The 18,943-nt window shown below is 37.9% G+C and overlaps 1 protein-coding gene across 1 annotated transcript; it reads left to right on the top strand.

The window, feature by feature from the left end:
* The first annotated feature begins 1,806 nt into the window (after positions 1-1,806).
* Positions 1,807-10,537, top strand: LOC135473768 (acid-sensing ion channel 1B-like). Its single transcript, XM_064753655.1, has 3 exons — positions 1,807-2,140; positions 4,864-4,955; positions 7,767-10,537. Exons 1-3 carry the CDS (start codon positions 1,929-1,931, stop codon positions 7,919-7,921), a joined length of 459 nt encoding a protein of 152 aa, XP_064609725.1. The 5' UTR covers positions 1,807-1,928; the 3' UTR covers positions 7,922-10,537.
* Positions 10,538-18,943: the final 8,406 nt, after the last annotated feature.

Below are 18,943 nucleotides of genomic sequence, written 5' to 3'. Positions count from 1 at the left end.
TGGAATAGGCCATCAGAGAAAACACTTGTGAAGATTTAGTATGTTAGTATTTATATATTCCCATACCGCATGGTTAGCAGACCGACAATACTGCGCACAAACGCCTGTACATTCGCCTTCTAACTTACATCAGATCAGTATAGGAACAACCTTAGAGTTGGCAGGAATAAAACAGTCTTCAAAATTATCGTACATTCGCCAGCAGGGTTTAAAACGACCGTAGCAACACTTTGATGTTCAAAAATGGCTTTAGTTTCGCTAGGTTACAGTCGTATTAATGCCCGACCCACTTCATAGAGTTTTTTTATAGCTCTTCTACGCGTAACAGATGTTGAGCTTAGAATCGATTGCCCGAACAAATTACTGGAATGCTTTAAACATTAGTATATATAGTTACCCCCGGGGTAAACTGCATGCAGCGAGGGACAAATCGAAAAACTATTAAGATACCCAAGTCATTTAGCAAACAGGTGTGTTTTAAATAAAACACTTTATACCGTGAGTTATTGTGATGATGCCAGGAGAATTTTAATTAAAAGTGTATGGAGGGAGATGTGAGATATACGAACCCAGAGCCAAGAATAAATTTCAAGATAATTGTCACTATTACCGTTCGGAGATGATATTGTGATTGTATCTTTACAACGAAGTGGAATATGTTTTCAATTAAAAGAAAAACAATTGTGATCACCTGGGAGAGTAATATATTTCATGGAATATAATATGATGTATTTTATCAGCACTGGCATGAAATTCTTCTCCTACAGTGCGGTTAAAATACATTTTGGCTCTAATGTATCCCGTTTATCTTTGTCATCAGTGTTCAAATATAGGCGAACGTATAATAATACCTTTAGTAAAATCATTTTTATACCCGAAAAGCTCCTGTTACCTATTAAGTCGATTTACATATTTTAAAGATGTGTGAACTGTAGTGCTGATTTACATATTTCAACGATGTGTGAACCGTAGTTCTTATTTACATATTTCAGCAAAGCCATATAATGGTTATATATGTGAGCTGTAATTAAGCCTTAGCTTCATGCCGCTGTTCACATACGAAAATAGGTCTTGACAAATCCAACCGCGTGTACTGAGCATTGTATGTGAATTGATGTCACACACCTTCATCTCTTAAAGAAATGATGTATGTTACTTGGAACATTTCAGGTCTTGGTTGCTAGCTTTATCTTTGCAGTTTGAAATGAGACGTGAGATGAATACAGCATAAATCGTACCCAATCATTAGTTTGATATCTGTCAAATACTAGGCCTACGGTCAAAACGTGAAGGTGTGGTTATTTGTCTATAATGTAGTTACAGATGTACAGCATAGAGAGTAAAACCAGAGCAATGACGACAGTGGGATAGCTGGTAAATGGTCACTCGTAACCGGTGAAACACGACCTCTTGTCAGATTACCTCAGATAGGGTTTTATTCAAACTGTTCATGTAAATACATAAATAGCAGCAGTATACACGCCCATAGCACCATGACTTAAGCAGAATCAAGTAAAGAACGTCACTTTTAAAGTAAGAACATCACTGCTCTAGAATTACTCAAAATGCTGTGCTGTCATTACTTTTAACATACAGTCACGTTAAAAGAATGTGATCGTTAGCTATTCATACTTAAGTATCATGTATTCTTTTGACTGGTATATATGCATAAGGCGATATATCTGAAGTATTGTTGATTATAAGATCACAGTCATTCATAGCCGCAATATGGATATAATACTGCCAAATTATGGCATCAGGGCATACTTATTCATTTGCCTATATAATGATTCATTTATTCGTTCTACACGTTATAATATTTTAGGTAAATTTATGTTTTTACTAATTTATTATTTTTCATCCAACAGGAATCATTAGAAAAGATCAAAGGCGCCTCCCAGGATGCTTTGGCCCACCTTCAGTCCCTTATGGTGAAAATTCAGCCTATTTCTACTCGGTTCGCAGATTTTGGGCTGAAAAATGTGTCTGACCTGAATGATAAGCTGAACAAAACAACCATGCAGAAAGAAGCTGAATTTTTAAGTGTAACGTTGGCGAACAACCTCATTTTGATTAAACAGTATCAGACCGAACTAAAGGAATACCTGGACATGAATAAGCTGGACGGCGATTTCTTCCTGTAAGTCAAATTTATAATTTCACAATAACAGAACTGGAGTCTTGTTTATTAATCTACATAGTTAGGGCTCCTGCTCTTGAACATGTTATAAATAAATAAATAAACCATGATATTTGTGAATACTCCTGTCATAATTTTTTTCACATACATTTATCTTGTATGATAAAAGGATGAAAATAACAGTAATAAACTAAAGAAAAAAAATGAAAAAAAAAACATAAACATTTCATTATCTTAATGTAAAATGTCTTTTAATACAAAAATATGTTGTATTGTGAAAATATCAAATTTCGAATCTTACTGTCATTTGAGAGGAAATTATAAATAACACAATATCGCCAGATGTCGATGGATTGTTTAGCTGTTTAGTAACTTGCAACATTAACAAAAAGACCGTAGAATTTAAAAAAAAATGATTTTTTAAATTAAAGTGAATTCGAAAGGATTTCATTATAATTAATTTTTGATTGCCCTGCTCAAGAATTTTTCACTTAGAAATGACGGAGATAAAGGCCAAAATAATATGACAAATGTAAATATATCTGCTAGATATAAGTCGCATTGTCTTCAATATTTTAAATGGTGTAATATAATGAAAAAATATTTTATCCAACACGGATAAGACGGAGACACGCTCGACTGAAGTGTGTACATGGAGATTTGCACTCCTACACTGTAAAAAAGCTCCACTCTTAAACACATCCTCTACCTCTGACAACGGTTTTGATATCCATGGTTCTGACCCAGGAAACCTGGGCTTTATAGGTTCTTTTAATTAAGGAGAGTAATCATACCGAATATCCCGCGAATCTCTTTGCCGAGGCGATATAAAAGAATATGCTTGGGATTGGCTGTTTATAAAGGGATTCTTTGAGCCATGGACAATCATATTGTGCATCTTTGTCCACGGGGAGAGCTTTCTGCAATAGTTAATTAAATAGTAGAGAGAAAATGAGACAGCAGTTTTCATCGCTTTCACAACGTAGGGTTAAAGGAGCTTGAAAGACTAGGGATACTCAGAGCATCTTCGGCAGCTATTACTATGTAGTTTAACCAGAGCTTTCTTTTCTAGAGAGTTTATTAACACACTTCCCAATATTTTATTATATTTGATATCATATTGGAGGGAACTGCTGGCGAATGCAGCCATATGGGACGGGTCTAATTTTCTTCGCAATGTATTTAACAAGTATCGATTGCCTTCGGGAGGGACTAATTAAGAGGCCGAATAATTCCGCCATTGATCGACGCCCAGTGTACCGAATGTCTTTATTCTTGGCAGGATTCTTTAATATGACGCTGAGGTTTTTCCACAGTCTTTACCTTTCCCTCGTCGGACAACATCCCCTAAAGTGTTGCCAGCTGCCATTTATTAGCAATCGATATAGAAACAATAAATTACAAGATCGAAGTCAAATTCTGCAGTTCCAGTCCAGTACCATGATTTTCCATCTGGGAGCTATATACCTGTGGCTAAAACCCGCGTTAAATCGGCGTAAACTATGTTTTAACTATTTTTATCAAAATATACTATGTTTACAGAAATGTTTCAATATTTTGGAGCTATCCTCCTCGCCTGGCGTTAGCTATAGTAAACACACCTAAATGTGTAAACTCTGGTTTTGCATTTTCTGTATGACCCTAGCCGAAAACGTCCGTTTTAATCCGTTTTTGTCTGCCAGTGTTTATTCATGTGTCGTTTGAGTCAGAATGGAAATTCACTGTCACAGATGTTGGCTTTAGCACATCGATTTGAACCTAGTGTAAACAGGCCGGCCACTGAACCTTACATTAGATTCACACAATACTCTACAGTAGGGAACATAGTACTCGATGAGATTCAATTAATTAATTCAGCGATTCAAATATTTGAATAATTAAATTTTGTGTATGGCCCTGTAATTGCAATCGATTATCGTGGAAAAAAATATTTTACGCCTTTTTGTGTTTAAAGGAATGTGGAATTTTCGCGCATTTAAATCTTAATTATCGCAAAAATGTTTTATAATCTCTTTTCGTTGTTAAAATTATTTGAGCAGAATGGCAAACTTCGAGCTTTAATTAGTTACAAACACCCAAATTATCAGTTCTGCATTGGTAATCTTTGCTTGAAGTTTTTTGTACTAATTAGTACTGAATAGTTTGCATTATTAGCACAGGACAGGAGTGTATTCACAAAACGTTTCGGAAAATAGGATTTAACCCGGGATATAACTCGTTTCGTTTCAGTTTAAAAGTTTAAATTCTGTAATTTACATAAATTATATGAAGTATAATATTAAACTGATTTTTTCACAAGACAAGCGCATTTAACTGATTTGAAATCATGCTGTTTTAGATCCTCAATTTTATGACTCTTTGTTTATACATGGAGCCAATATGCGTTCGCTGTGAGCCCAAACCCAGCTCATGCTGGCCTCCTCTCTGTTTTCCTCTCATCATAATGTTGGCCTCCTCTCTGGTTTCCTCTCATCATAATGCTGGCCGCCGTGGTATAAGTGAAACATTCTTGACTATGGCGTAAATAAATGAATACTTAGGGGATTTTATAACCACCAGACGTCAACAGATTAAATCTCAGCTAAAATATATATATTTGGTGACTTTTGCAGTCAGCTCATTCAGGCGGATTAAATCATAGGTAAAATGTATATTGAAGATTTTGTAAGCAACTCTTCTTGTCCCATATTTTTTGGCTAAACGTTTTTTTTTTCTGTTTGCAGAAATAATTTTTTGCAGCTAGAAGTATATTACCAGGATCTGTCGGAAACTCTAATGTCCCAACATTCACCATACGGACTCATAGACTTGGCTTGTAAGTGTATAACACTCTGGTATATGTATAATACTGTTTGACAAAACACTGAACAGAACCATCAATTTAGGATCAAACTGGTTGAGGGAATAACAGACACATGCTATAAATTTGAATCTATTAAGCAGAAAATTTCTACATTGCTTTAAGTGTAAAAAGCCTTGCAATGGTATATACAATATATAGCTAATTATGGTTGTTATATATACATTTATGAGAAAAATTACATGACGCTCGTATCCAATACGTGACCGAGATGGCCAGCGATGCGCAATAACCTAGGAGACTCATTAATACGGTTGCACATGCTGGCTTCCTCTCCGGTTGTACACACGGAAAGGTTTGTCAGCAACTTGAGGATGGTCGTAAGTTTTTTCCGGGCTTTGCCCGGTTTTCTCCCACCATAATGCTGACCACCGTCGTATAAGTGAAATATTCTTGAGTACGGCGTAAAACACCATTAAAAATAAATAAATGAATAAATTGTATCCAATATAAGCTATATATCTTTATCATCTGTTCGCGAAACGTTCAGGAAACACAACCATTGTACTTGAACACCCATAAGTCTTCTTTGGAAAGCGAAAATGAATTAAAAGTAATACCACTGCAACTAAGTTAGGTGTTAAGATTTTTGATTTTAAAGGCAAAGAAAACACAAAATTTAACTGAACTCCATTTTACAGAAACCAAGTTAGAAATCCTCTCTGAAAATACATTAGGCTGTTATTCTGACCTTCATGTTTTGCGTTTGGCCAGAAATGACAACATATAAAATTAATTTTCCACCCGTGAATAAAACGTCAAAGATGAAAATTGAAACTGTGGGCTACTTTCCAGTCACCTTATTTATAAATTATGACACAGACGGGCCCCTATCTCTTAAACGGGACCAGAGGCCTTCTCTCATCTTTCACATCACTGTCGTTACAAAATATTAAAGAATAGTTATGACAAGAGTAAGAATAATTACATTCTGCTTAAGACTCACAGTCGTAGGTGGACTCAATAATAATAATAATGATGTCGAGGGATCACCACGTAAATCTAACAGGCGTCACTTTTTACCCACCTGCTGGGATCTTTTACCACATGATTGATGTTGGTCGAAAGGTCCTGAAGCCTTTTACTTTTACGGGGTGAAACCTGGACATCATTATTATTATTTCAAAAAATAAGGTTTAAATCATAGACACATCCGCATTTTTGCGATGGTAAAATACTATAACAGATAATCTGAGTCCATCGGGCTTGTAACGGTTGCTCTATTAAGTATTACATCAACATTATTATTATTATTATTATTACAAAGTCTCCATAAAATATTCTTATTTTCGGGAGGATAGAATTTTCTCGACACTAGTGTAAAATACTAATAGAATAAATAAATAATGGTACATGCATCTTCTATTCAGTCTTAGTATTTTGATCTTGGTTGTTCGTTTTAAGGAAAAGGAAAAATCTCTGCAGTGTCACTTAATATTTCCACTGACATCTGATCTTCCTTTTGTGTACCCATGGAAATAGAAAAAGCGGTACCTTTAAAAACGCGTTCGAAAAAATCCACTTTTTCTCTGGTTTGGACTCATGGGGAAACTTGCGATTATTTATTAAAAATAACAAGAGGGGCTCATCTATCATAGGAAAGCTTTCCATCATTTTTGACTGGTGTTATGTGTTCTAACTTTGGACTCACAGAGAGCTTTCCGAAAGCTCAATTAATAATTTACACGTGTTAATAAAATGAGCAAGCCCTACTTCGGCTTCAACAGGCTAAGACATAACTTCTTTTGTTGTGCTGCAAGTTTTCGCAAGGTTGTTTCAGTTCATCATGGGCGTTTCGAGATATTTTAAGCCTTTGCAATAAATATCATGGAAACCTTTCCATATTAAATTAGCAAATGTATTTTTCTGAGCCGAAATCAATGTAATAGCCGCACTTAAGTATAATTGCCCAGACTTAATAGAGGCACTAATCAAAAAGCTTTTAGAAAAGTGCTGGAGAGACGTAAAATAAATGACATTGTTGACGCTTTTCAGTATATATTATTATTGTGTTACGATTAAGTTGAATTATCTAATTTCTCCACGTTCGCCCTAAAATTTTGAAAACTGGACATCAGCTAACATATGCTGTTACCATTGTTCAAGTCATAGTTCTCTGATTATGGGACTAAGCTTTAATTAGTACTTTCATGAAAATTTTATTTCACATAGATTGCTTTATTTTACAGAAAACTGAAAATGCCGGATTACACCTTTATTTTATGCTCTTATCTGACTTCCATACAAATAAATTACACTCAAAATCATTGTTTTAGTGATTCAGAGGTATAAGGGATTGTTTTTTTTTTGTCGGTAGTGTTACTTTATTAGAACTGCGACGTTAGGTGAATGCAGGTGAATTTATTACAAAAATATAAGCTCATAACGCTGATAGGGTATACCTGGTACAAATGTCATGGAGGTAGAATATTTTACACTTTTGATTTAAACTTTTAAATTTAACCTCAAAAGCTAAAATTGGAAAATGACTTGAAAATGTGACTTTAAAAATATCCCAAATTATACTTCTTTGGGCGTAAACTATTCGACATTTTGGAAATTTTATTAAGTATTGCTTTGTGACCCTAAAACAAAATAAGTCAAAATGAAGCATTGTACAGTTGTCAACATTCCCTGCTTTACCCGGTATGTTTGACAGCTACAAAAATGTTTCCTCCTTTGTTGTCTGCTAACCACCTGATCTGCCAATGAAAAGCTGTCTTAACTGCTGACTTATAACATTGCAAATTCTTTCTATTGCTTTAGGTGACGTTGGAGGGACAATGGCGTTGTACCTAGGAGCCAGTATTCTTACCATTTTCGAGTTGTTGGATTTCCTGACAAAGGCGTTAAACTTTTGTCTGTGTCGTCCTCGGCCTCGCCCTCCGCCCCAAAGCAGCGAGTTACCCCTGGCATCCTGAAGGTTGGACTTGGGCGGAGGGTGCACCGGACAACGCGATGTGGCCGAGAGCTGGCAGTGAATTTTCCAGATGGTGATTTCCACTATCCGGGATATTATTGGATATGTATCGCCTATCTGTGGCGTGCCCAGAGATGCCCAATGGGGGTGATATCAGCCGTGTTCATCCACGGCGTTATTATATGAGATGAAAAATGAATCATTTAGCCGTTGTGTTGGGGCTCCCGTCGTCCTTAAAGCCTTGTGCCCAAACCGGCCGTGATGCGAACTGTACGGTGTGGAGTGCGGCAGAGAGTTATTAATGTGCTCGCTGCAAAACTGACGGCCTATGATAATGGAAACAACGGCAATTACGTACCGTCGGGAATCAACGAGGCAGAATTTCTCCTCAGAGAACTCCAGGACAGAGTGATGGTGACAAAAACCAAGGTCCACCAACAGTGACTCTGGCACTAAGACTGCTTGTTCTGCCTGCGGGATACTAATACTGTTAATATCTAGACGTTATTGTGACCGCGTTGTGTTGCGTTCCCAGAGTTTGCTCACGAAATGACAAATGGAATATCTGTAGTAAAACAAGAAGAAACTGATTAATGGTATGAGCGGTGTTTTGATAACAAGTCAAGGCAGATTTGAAGGCCATATTAATACACACCAGAAAAACGAACGAGGCCAGCAGTATAAAGTGTGCCAAAATATCAATGAAAATTCCGAAGATCATGAGGGTTTTGCCTTGAACCAGGTTTGAAACCAATGAAAAACATTATAGAAACTGCTTGTGCCCAAAACCCTCCTTTACTTTAAAGTGTACAGAGAGTGTCGGTTACAGAAGTGCGTCTTATAAGATTAACAATGAACCCCGAACAAGACGTATGTATATATTGCCTTTCAAAGTTTCCCATCAAGGGAATCACAGACAAAATGTTTCATAGTGTTTGACGAAATACAATTGTGGACTAACCACGCAGGCCCGTGATCCTATGTTTCAGCCATCGGCGAAAAAAGTTGATCTGGTCTGACCGGTGTTAGTATGTTTTTTCACACTGTAGGGTGTCACTCTATACAGGCAAAAATTAGACTGAATTGTCAGTATGCTATACAACTTCGTTGTGTGTATCGCCTTATTCGTTATGCGCGGGTTGGCTATGTCATTGTGTTGTTATCACGAAGAAGGGAAGGTGGTGGAGGTGGTGGTTCTTTTAGTAAAGAACAAGCCAATGGAATGCTCGATTTCATCTGCACGCTGCCATAAAGACTAAGGAAGATTGTCATTCAGTGATCAAGCTTAAAGATCGTGACTCTCCTGTCCATCAGTCGAACAGCTGCTTCTGTGAATGGACGTATACTGATTATTAGAAGCCATGTTGGTGTATATACATGTATATACTGTATGCGATCGCTTGTGTATCTAAACCACAATTACCGACGTTGTCTGAAAACGCACCCCAAACTAAGGGCAGATAATTGTGCATACGATGTCTGAAAAAGCTGTAAATCCATATCGACACTATATATTACAACATCATGACTGTTGGCCTTTATGTTGGAAAGACAACCCATGAACAGCGAAAAAGAAAGCCCAATATAAATCATTCCCGCCATTATGAGGTCTACATTGACTACGAAGAACATGAACTGTGACGTGACCTGGATCTGTCATACATGTTGTCCCAGTTGGAACAGGGGCAACTGTCTTGGTATTGACTAACGAGTTTCCGAATGTATATAGCACAGCTACGATGTAAATAGGTAAAACTGAATGTAAAACCTAAACTATATACCAAGTTATTTCTGGTTCGATGGTTTCATTCAGCTGAACTGTGTATATTTTCAGTGTGTTCATTTTAAGATGGTGAGCGCCATATTGTGTATATATAGGCTTTGTGTATGGTACACATCTATACACTGTATATATCTGTTTATTGCTTTTCTATTCAAAATATTCAATCTAAGAGGCTTACAGGTATATATCCTATCCAAGAAACATTTTTTCGTGACGCCTGGCTTTAAGTCTGTGTTAGGTGTTGGCTATTAACAAAGACCTATATTTCAGCGCGGACTAATCTCTCCTGAATATTCCGTGAACTGTCGGATTTAGATATTCGGGATGTTTGAATGGCTACCTAACAATGGAATCCACGTTAAACGTGTATCGTGTTGGTGCGTATGTTATATTTTTTCAACGATGGGCTGATGTCTTAGTGTTTGTTTCTATGATTTCATGGATGGCGCTTGTCTAGAAAGCATTTTACTTCAGACAGAAATCTTAAATACTAACAACTTTCAGGTAGTAATAGTTAATTGCTTAAACAGACTGACTATTAAAGATTGCCATATATTAGTCTACGTTTGTGTCAGGTGGTCATTATTAAAGTTCAAGGTATAATAACAGACGTGTAAAGTTCAACTTTGCTTTTCAAACCCATATGATTTTTGAAATCGTTTGGCGCACTCTGTGGATATGTAATATCCGTAATGGTCCAACAATTTCTTCACCATTTATAAAAATGTAAAGAAATACAAATTACTGCGATGTTGTGTATGTTTTTATCAGTGAAACTTATAGCGTTTGCCTCAACGTTTAAATGACATGCTTTAACCTGTATATTTCATGGGACATTTTTGCTAATAAAATATTTCAACGCCAGTTATACTGATATTCAATTCTTTGATGCCTATTGATTTAAGACATGTGTGTGTAGTACATATACATCCAGGTGTCGCCACAAATAATAATTCTAGTGATCTTTTAGGCATCTTAGTTTTGAGTTTATACGATTCCAGTGGTGTACTCTTGGATTGGTTCCAGGAAGAAAGTACGACATTCGTATCAACCGATAAAGGACTCTCAAAATGGCCATTACAAGATCTTTGCACTACACAATCTTAGCTTATTTATGGCCTAATAAACAGCGTAAAATTGTACCGGATACATACAAAAGGGGAGCGGCCCATCATTGTTCGTTTACGCCTTCCATAAATACAAGTAATCTGAAGGAACTATTTGAAACAAGGAAAACATCAATTGTGTCTAAAAAAAAAAGATATTAATTGTACCTTCCCATCACAAGGATACAACACATCCAAAAACGGGCAAATACCACGAAAGTTCGCTTTGTTTTACAGAAGATTTACCAGCAAACTTTATCAACTCCCAGAACAAAGGCTTTGCGAGAAAAAACGACTGTTTTTGAAAAAGAACTGCTCTGAAATTAAAAAAAAAATATGGGCGTATTTGGATTCTTAAGAATTTAAAACGTCCTCACAGAAGAATAAAACGCCCAAAGCACATAGCGTGTATTTACTTGTAAGAAAAAAGGCGTGTACAAAAAACTAAAATGGTTTCCTGTTGTGCCGCCTTCACGACAAGAAGCATAGTTTTCCTGTTTTCAAATTGTTAATTATGCTTACGTGGACAGCAACATATATATCAAAAGGTCGAGTACATACATGTAACCAGTCTTGTATAGCATTTGTTAGGCGTGTGACGATTTCAGTCAATAATTCTCTGGAGGGTACAAATTACGTACAAAAAGCACCAATCCTTTGTCTAACATATCATAAGAATGTTATATAATGAAGGTTCTATTCGTTTCTGATGAATCGGAAAATTTATTTTCTAACAGTTTCGCTCTTCGTCTTCATTTCAAATACACCAAATGTTGCCAGTGTGAGCACAGGCAGAGTAGCGTCATCGGTTCTCTTAGTCACAAATATGAACAGCAAAACAGAGCTTGTACTGAGGTGAACTGGTTGGACTAATTTGTGGCATTCTGATCACGAACATTTTGGATATTTCGAGGCCTGGTTATGTCAATGCTACATAAATTGTATAATGTACTATCTACTTATCCATAGATTATATGTAAGCTTCAATCAATTCAGATTTACTTTCCCGCATAAAACTGATCATAGACCAAGTCACTGTCCATGATCTTACATACCAAGTGTATACCCATGTAGTAACCTATATAGAGTACAATCGTGCTGGAATCCCATTGGCTGAAAGCTCTAACGCTGTTGCACTAAAGCTTCATGTATCACCATCACGAAGGATCAACCAAAGTACGTAGTATTTTCAACTATGGAAGTAATGCAGGCACGGAAGAGCATTCACTGATGCTAATTGCGATGTAAGTTTTTATTATTTGTTTGAAATAGCACTGCGTGATTCTTGAAAACAAAAATCGATAGTTGTTACATTACTACAAACGCACATAAGTTATAGTCTGGTATATAAAGATTACTATAATGTATTAAAGGTGTGAAATCCTGCCTCGTGTCAGCTTCCCTCAGTAGGGTTTTCTTCCAGCTGTTCATGTAAATGTTTAGTGGTTTCAAGTTACGCTCTCTAGCACCATGGATTAAGCAGAATTAAGAAAAATGACAGAAATATGCGCTGATCTTCATTACAGTTTATTCTTCGCAAATGGTCTGAAATTCCGAAATCTAATGACCAACGCTCTACAAGTTGTGCAAAAGACCTGGTATGGTAAGGCGGGAATTGGCCACAGTACAAGAAAGTGTGCACCTGAAGGAGCGAAACCGACTATAGCTGTGAGTGACAGCTTCTGACACACTCGTGAGGCTACTTCTTTTTCAGTTTTGTTTTACTCTTTTTTCTTGTATGGCAAGCATGCGTTTTATAAAGCTCCAAACATACACTGAAGCAAAGTATAGGTCATAAAATCTAAAAATGGTAGACTGCTCTAGTCGCACTGAAATATCTTTTTTTTGTATCGGATACTGTAGACTGGAGAAAATCACTGCACCACAAACTTTCTGCAACATTTATGAACACGTAGTTATGTACCAATCAGTTAAATACATATATAACAAAGGTTCAGCCTTATACTACCGCTACGTATAACGTTAATGATAGCTAGAAGACCACATGTGGTCTCACCAAGGATTCACGTATGACATCGCTTCAGCTGACACACGTTATGCAATACCGTAACTTAACAAGTATCCGTTCTAATGTATAATAACACCCGTACGTGGGAAGGTTTGCCAGCAACCTGCTCATGGTCGTGGGTTTCCCCCGGGCGCTGCCCGGTTTCCACCCAACATAATGCTGGTCGCCGTCGTATAAGTGAAATGTTTTTGAGTAAAACACCAATCAAATAAATAAATAAATCCAAAATAACACTTATTTAATGCATAGCAGCCTATATCTTATCTCACACAAAAAGTATGTTACCAAAAAAAAAAAAAAAAAAGAGAGAGAAAAACAAAAACAAAAAAGAAAAAAAAACAAAAACAGATCAACCAAGATTCAAACTCTTTTCCGAAATGCACCCAGCGATCCATAGTGACTTCGTTAGTTCACTGTACAATTAAGGATGCCTGACCGTTTATGGCCGAAAAACGAATTTTAAACTTGCAAAAATATGACGAATCTGATCACATTATAAAGTTTATTTTTTACATATGAAGACATACATTAACCAGAACGAAACTTTGACAGCACGTAGAAATACACACATCAAAGATTCAGCAAAAATATTATCTTTATATTGTAAATTAAAGACACATTTCCTCGTTTGAACGGAAAATTGGCGTTTTTGATGGAGAGTGCATATTTGGTGGGTTATTACTAAGCAACCATCTCTCTTATAGCCGTATAACTTTTATGTGTGCTTCGACCAAGTTTTATACTTCTGATTCGGAAATTTACAGAACTGTAATAGGATTTTGAAATTTGCTTTTTCTTATCGTACCTCTCTGGGTCCGATTCTCCGCCTTACCGTACCCGTTCCCTCTAGCTAGACATTCCATAGGAGTGGAAACGTTGCTTTCCTTGGCTAAAGATTGCAACGTTTCCAAATAACGAACTGATAGACCTGTTGGAAATTCGTTGGTAGGACGGTGAGGGCTGTGTCGTCTTCAGACCAGTGGGGGCTGCGTCGTGGGTAGGCCGGTGGGAGCTGCGTCGTCGGTAGACCGGTAGGGGTTCTCTAAAAAATGCTTGTCCAGGGCTTGCTTTGAACCCGCACCTCGTGTGGACCAACGATAGTAAGGATTTATTTTATTTATTTGATTGGTGTTCTACGCTAACTCCAGAATATTTCCCTTGTGCTACGGCAGCCAGCATAATGGTGGGAGGAAACCTGGCAGAGCCCGGCGAAACCAAAGACCATCCACAGGTTGTCGCAGACCTTCCCATGTACGCGATAGAAAGGAAAGCGCCTTTAACCACTAGACCAAGCCTCTCTCCCTTATATTATAATGAGTCTTTTTTTTTGCCTAAATATGAAACAAAATGCGCAAGCCTTGTGATTTACTGGTCTGGATATGTTCCTGTTACGGCAGTGTCTATGACGTATGACTATTTGCGGCTTCGTGGATACCTGGAGGATTAATTAAGGTTCTCGGCGTACCGACATAACATAAATAAGTTCGTTTTCTCCATAAAACATCTTACTGATGTTATAAAAGTTAGTGTTCAAATCTGTGGCAAATTTGAAATATACTAGCGGCCTCGAAGGTTGAGATCGTTAAACCTCTTACACGATGAAATTGCTAGTTATTGACCAGTGAGGATGTGTTTTCGAATCCAGCTCTCGCTGTATCGCTATGGTTTCGAGTTAGGAAGGTATACAATCGGCTATAAACGTACTGAGCAATTCTTGAGTGTGTCGTCTTGAGTCAGAGGTGACAAACCACATAAAATGAGCACCCTTACAAAGCGAATTAAAAAGCTAACTCGGGCCTCCGTGGGTCAGTTGGTTAGCGCGCTAGCGCAGCGTAATACCCAGGAGCCTCTCACCAATGCGGTCGCTGTGAGTTCAGCGCAGCGTAATACCCAGGAGCTTCTCACCAATGCGGTCGCTGTGAGTTCAAGTCCAGCTCATGCTGGCTTGCTCTTCGGCCGTATGTGGGAAGGTCTGGCAGCAACCTGCGGATGGTCGTGGGTTTCCCCCTAGCTGTGCCCGGTTTCCACCCACCATAATGCTGGCCGCCTTTGTACAAGTGAAATTTTTTTGAGTACGGCGTAAAACACCAATCAAATAAATAAAATAGAAAGCTAACTTTACTTTTATTTATATATTTGATTTATGTTTAACAACATACTCAAGGAATGTTCAAGTTTATAGCGGATTATATAACTCCCTGACTTGAAACCGCAGCAAATCAGCCGGAGGTGGATTCGAACATGCGGCTCATTTGTCAATGGCCTGGTGGTTTAACCATCTCGCCCAGCGAGGCCCTTAGTACATTTCAGATTTGCCACAGATTTGAACCCTAAGTTTTGCAATGTCTTTAAGATGTTCTATTGAAAAAACGAATTTATTTACGTTATACACAGAATTTATTTATGTTATAAACAGAGAACCTTAATTAAGCCTCCTGGTACCCACGAAGTTGAAAACAGTCACACGTCATAGATTACCTGTCGTAACAGGACCATATCCAGACCAGTAAATCACAAGGCTTGCGCATTTTGTTCCACAAGTTAGGCCATATTTAGGTTGGGGAAACCCTGGTGCCCGTGGGAAACCACCGACATTTGGCAAGTTGTTGGTGACCTTTCCCACATGTAAAGTAGGGATAAGCACACAACATAAGTGAAAGTTACGAATCCTCGCGGGCGTCGATGACCGCTTTTTATGCCCAAGACTCAAAATACGAACAATGTGAGAACAGGGGAGCAAACGTTTTTATTTCTTTACCTACAGCTCAAACACTTAGCAAGGGTACGAGGTTACATTTCGTAGCTCTTCTTCCAGCAATTTCACGCTATGTTCTTCTTTTATTTCCGTTTTCGACAACAGGCCCACTGGAAAATGTATCAAATCACTTGGGGTATCTTTCGAGTTGAAATCATCGCTGTGTTGAATCACAGAGAGAGACAAGCTCAGAGTGATTAAATTTCAGACGGTTAATTCTAGCCACTCGATCTGTAACACGAGATCACAATACTGCGGGCCAGGCGGTAATATCATCTGGTTATAATTTTGTAATAAGTCCGCAGTCCGTCATAACCGATATGCCAGTGCTAGAAAACTGCCAGGAGCAATGGATCGTATACCCTAAAAATGTTAAGGCAACCGTTGTGTTTATTGGAAAATCTTTTTTGCGCACACCTGAGCTCGGTATCGATTACCTTTTCCCATATTCTGATGATGGTAATTACAGGTTAGCTACAACTCGGCAAGGCCTGAGCTATGAGAACACGAGATTTGCTTACAGTTCATATTTCTTAATCAACGTCATAAGGCAGTTTCTTCCTATCTGGACGTTTTACTTGGGATTTAACCGTTTTCCTTCCAAGTCTTCGGCGTGACCTTTTACAAGGTAGCCTGTACATAGATAAAACAGTCCAAATATTACTGACATCTCGGCATAAAATAGAGCTTCATGTGCTTACATGATGGAATTACCACAGGTTTACCAGATCTGAATATATCAATGAGAAAAAAAAATGTGATTCAAATTTTAAAGAAAACATGCATATTATTATTTTGCTCTAGGGTTTTACACTAACACGGCTCATTGAAGTAAATACAACAGAATAACAGAACATAACCAAACACGTTTAATACACAGTAAATGTAAACATTCTCCATACGTACAGGTGCAGGTAACTTCTGGAAATAATCAGGAGTGTATTTCTTTCTTTCTTAATTTATTTGTGTGGTTCTTTTATACCAAGCTCCAGGAATATTTCCTTCGTAGCATGGCAGTGTGGACAAAGCTGGGAAAATACAGCGGGATATATTTATTTGTTTATAATTATTCCACTGCTGTGTTCCGAAGCACTCAAAGATTATTTTCTTCGTACGACGGTGAGTTATGTAGGAGGACCAGGTGGGGCAGCGCTGTAGAAGAAATGACTGGACTATGCTTGGGGTCTCCTGGGAAGAGACGCCATAAATGAATAAGCCAGCGATGTGCAGTGCAGGCCTACATTTTACATTTATGAAGAGATTTGAGTTGGTTGTAACTTTCTAGATTTCTGCCACACACAATTGCGCTGGTTATTAAAAACGACAGGGGCCTCCGTGGCTCAGTTGGTTAGCGCGCTAGCACAGCGTAATGACCCAGGAGTCTCTCACCAATGCGGTCGATGTGAGTTCAAGTCCAGCTCATGCTGGATTCCTCTCTGGCCGTATGTGGGAAGGTGTGACAGCAACCTGCGGATGGTCGTGGGTTTCCCCCGGGCTGTGCCCGGTTTCCGCCCACCATAATGCTGGCCGCCGTCGTATAAGTGAAATATTCTTGAGTACGGCGTAAAGCACCAATCAAAAAAAATAAATAAATAAAAATAAAAACGACAAATGGATACGAATTTAACATTTTAGTTTGACCCATGACGTATACGTGCTCTTCATGATATAAGCTTGCGTTCCAGGTTCATTGCCACATCTGTTTCATTATATAAAATTAATGTTTCAGTCGTCAAAATGTATATATGCTTTCTAGTCAGAAAGCTGTTATGAATCTGGGGTCGATTCCACGAAGCCATTTCTGACGTAAGCCAAAATGGAATATGATCATAAACCATACTTCTTGGCTTTATTTTTGTCCGCCTCATCAGTATTAGCTGAATACAAAAGTGTTCAAATTCCCGCTCCCTGAGCTAATTAAGCATTGAAAAGAGGTTTAAACTTATGTCAGAGGTGGCTTTGAGGAATCCGCCTCTGATGTGAGCCATGGAGCAGAAATAGATCTGACTCACTGAAATTGATATACACAACAAAGGCTACCAATACCTGTTGCTGCATGTTCTATTTATGATGATAATGTGATATTTTCAGTGATTAAATTTGCTTCAATACATACAGGGGAAAACTGCATTTCATTTTGAAAAGTGACAGTACCCATCGATTCCCATCAATTCCAACTCCAACACATACTTTATTCACTCCCGTGCTCACGACCACATTATCCATTAATAGGTACCTTACTATGTCAGATCACCGCAATATGGCCCAATAATGACGATGTGGCGTTATGCCACAATTATTCATTCATTCACTATGTAAAAAGCAGCTGACCCGTCAAAATACATGTATGACTAACTTGAAGCGACTACTTCAGCTCTCGTACATATACCTCGTTGCTTGATCGCTTTTTCACTATAAATAAATCTCCATTTTGTAGGTGTTGCAAAATAATAAGATCCTTTCTTCACATAGACCCTCAGTAAAAGAAAACTGATGGTGATATACATGAAATAACAGTGGCATTTAAACATAAAAATACAAGGTTGAGTGAACCGGAAACAGAAAAAACGGAACGTTTGTACTTCAATAAAAAATCCAGAAATATTTACTCATTACAGAAGAAATATCAGGAACTCATTTCAAAGGAAAGGATAGGGGTCGATTCGTTTATTTTCACTAAGAGTTTGTTTTATTGCTTTCGCTGGGTGACCGAATTTAAAGCTCATTGCACGCAATTTGATCGGCCCGTTGTATTCTAGTCCGGTATACCTACATAGCAATGGTAAAGGTCAACATGATTGTCCAGTAGGCATCACTGATCAAATGACAATGACAGTCCAAAAGACAACACGCTACAACAGGCACATGTTGGATTTGGTAAAACTGGTGCGTTGTGATAGGCCTACTTCTCTTTTTATAATGCGGAAGGCACTGTGGATGTGGAAAACACCACAGTTATGCCATGAAGTCCAAATACACGTACATTCATCTCGTTCACTGAAACGGGTGCTATTAAAACAATACCCCAAAACAAAACATTTCACCTTGGTCAATCATGTTTGTGTGTACCGGTAACTGAACTTATTCGTAGCGACCAGATTCGATCTGTGACACCGACACAGTTAACACGATAAAACGATATCTTCTTGGGTGATGAATACTGGATATTCCAGTGAATACACAGAGAGAAAGTTAATCTAAGTACAGGTATGTCACACAGCAACCGATGTGCCACCCTCGCCACTCTTGTTTCACAATTAAACGCGATAAAGCAAACGAAATTCGTTGAAACATGGAGTGTTAAGTGAATTAGCGCTCTTTTCTCCAGGACTGATAGAGGGGAAAAAAAG

Source organism: Liolophura sinensis, chromosome 8 (genome assembly GCF_032854445.1).
Source record: "Liolophura sinensis isolate JHLJ2023 chromosome 8, CUHK_Ljap_v2, whole genome shotgun sequence".
NCBI classification, from domain to species: Eukaryota; Metazoa; Mollusca; class Polyplacophora; order Chitonida; family Chitonidae; genus Liolophura; species Liolophura sinensis.
The sequence above is the reverse complement of the archived record's forward strand: the minus strand, read 5'-3'. Positions and strand labels throughout refer to the sequence as shown.

What these genes read in the sequence shown, in the direction of transcription:
- LOC135473768 (XM_064753655.1), top strand. Translation starts at nt 1,929, where the DNA reads ATGGTGAAAATTCAGCCTATTTCTACTCGGTTCGCAGATTTTGGGCTG. An exon ending in CTGGACGGCGATTTCTTCCT is followed by an intron (nt 2,141 to 4,863) that starts GTAAGTCAAATT and finishes TTCTGTTTGCAG; the next exon opens with AAATAATTTTTTGCAGCTAG. An exon ending in CGGACTCATAGACTTGGCTT is followed by an intron (nt 4,956 to 7,766) that starts GTAAGTGTATAA and finishes CTATTGCTTTAG; the next exon opens with GTGACGTTGGAGGGACAATG.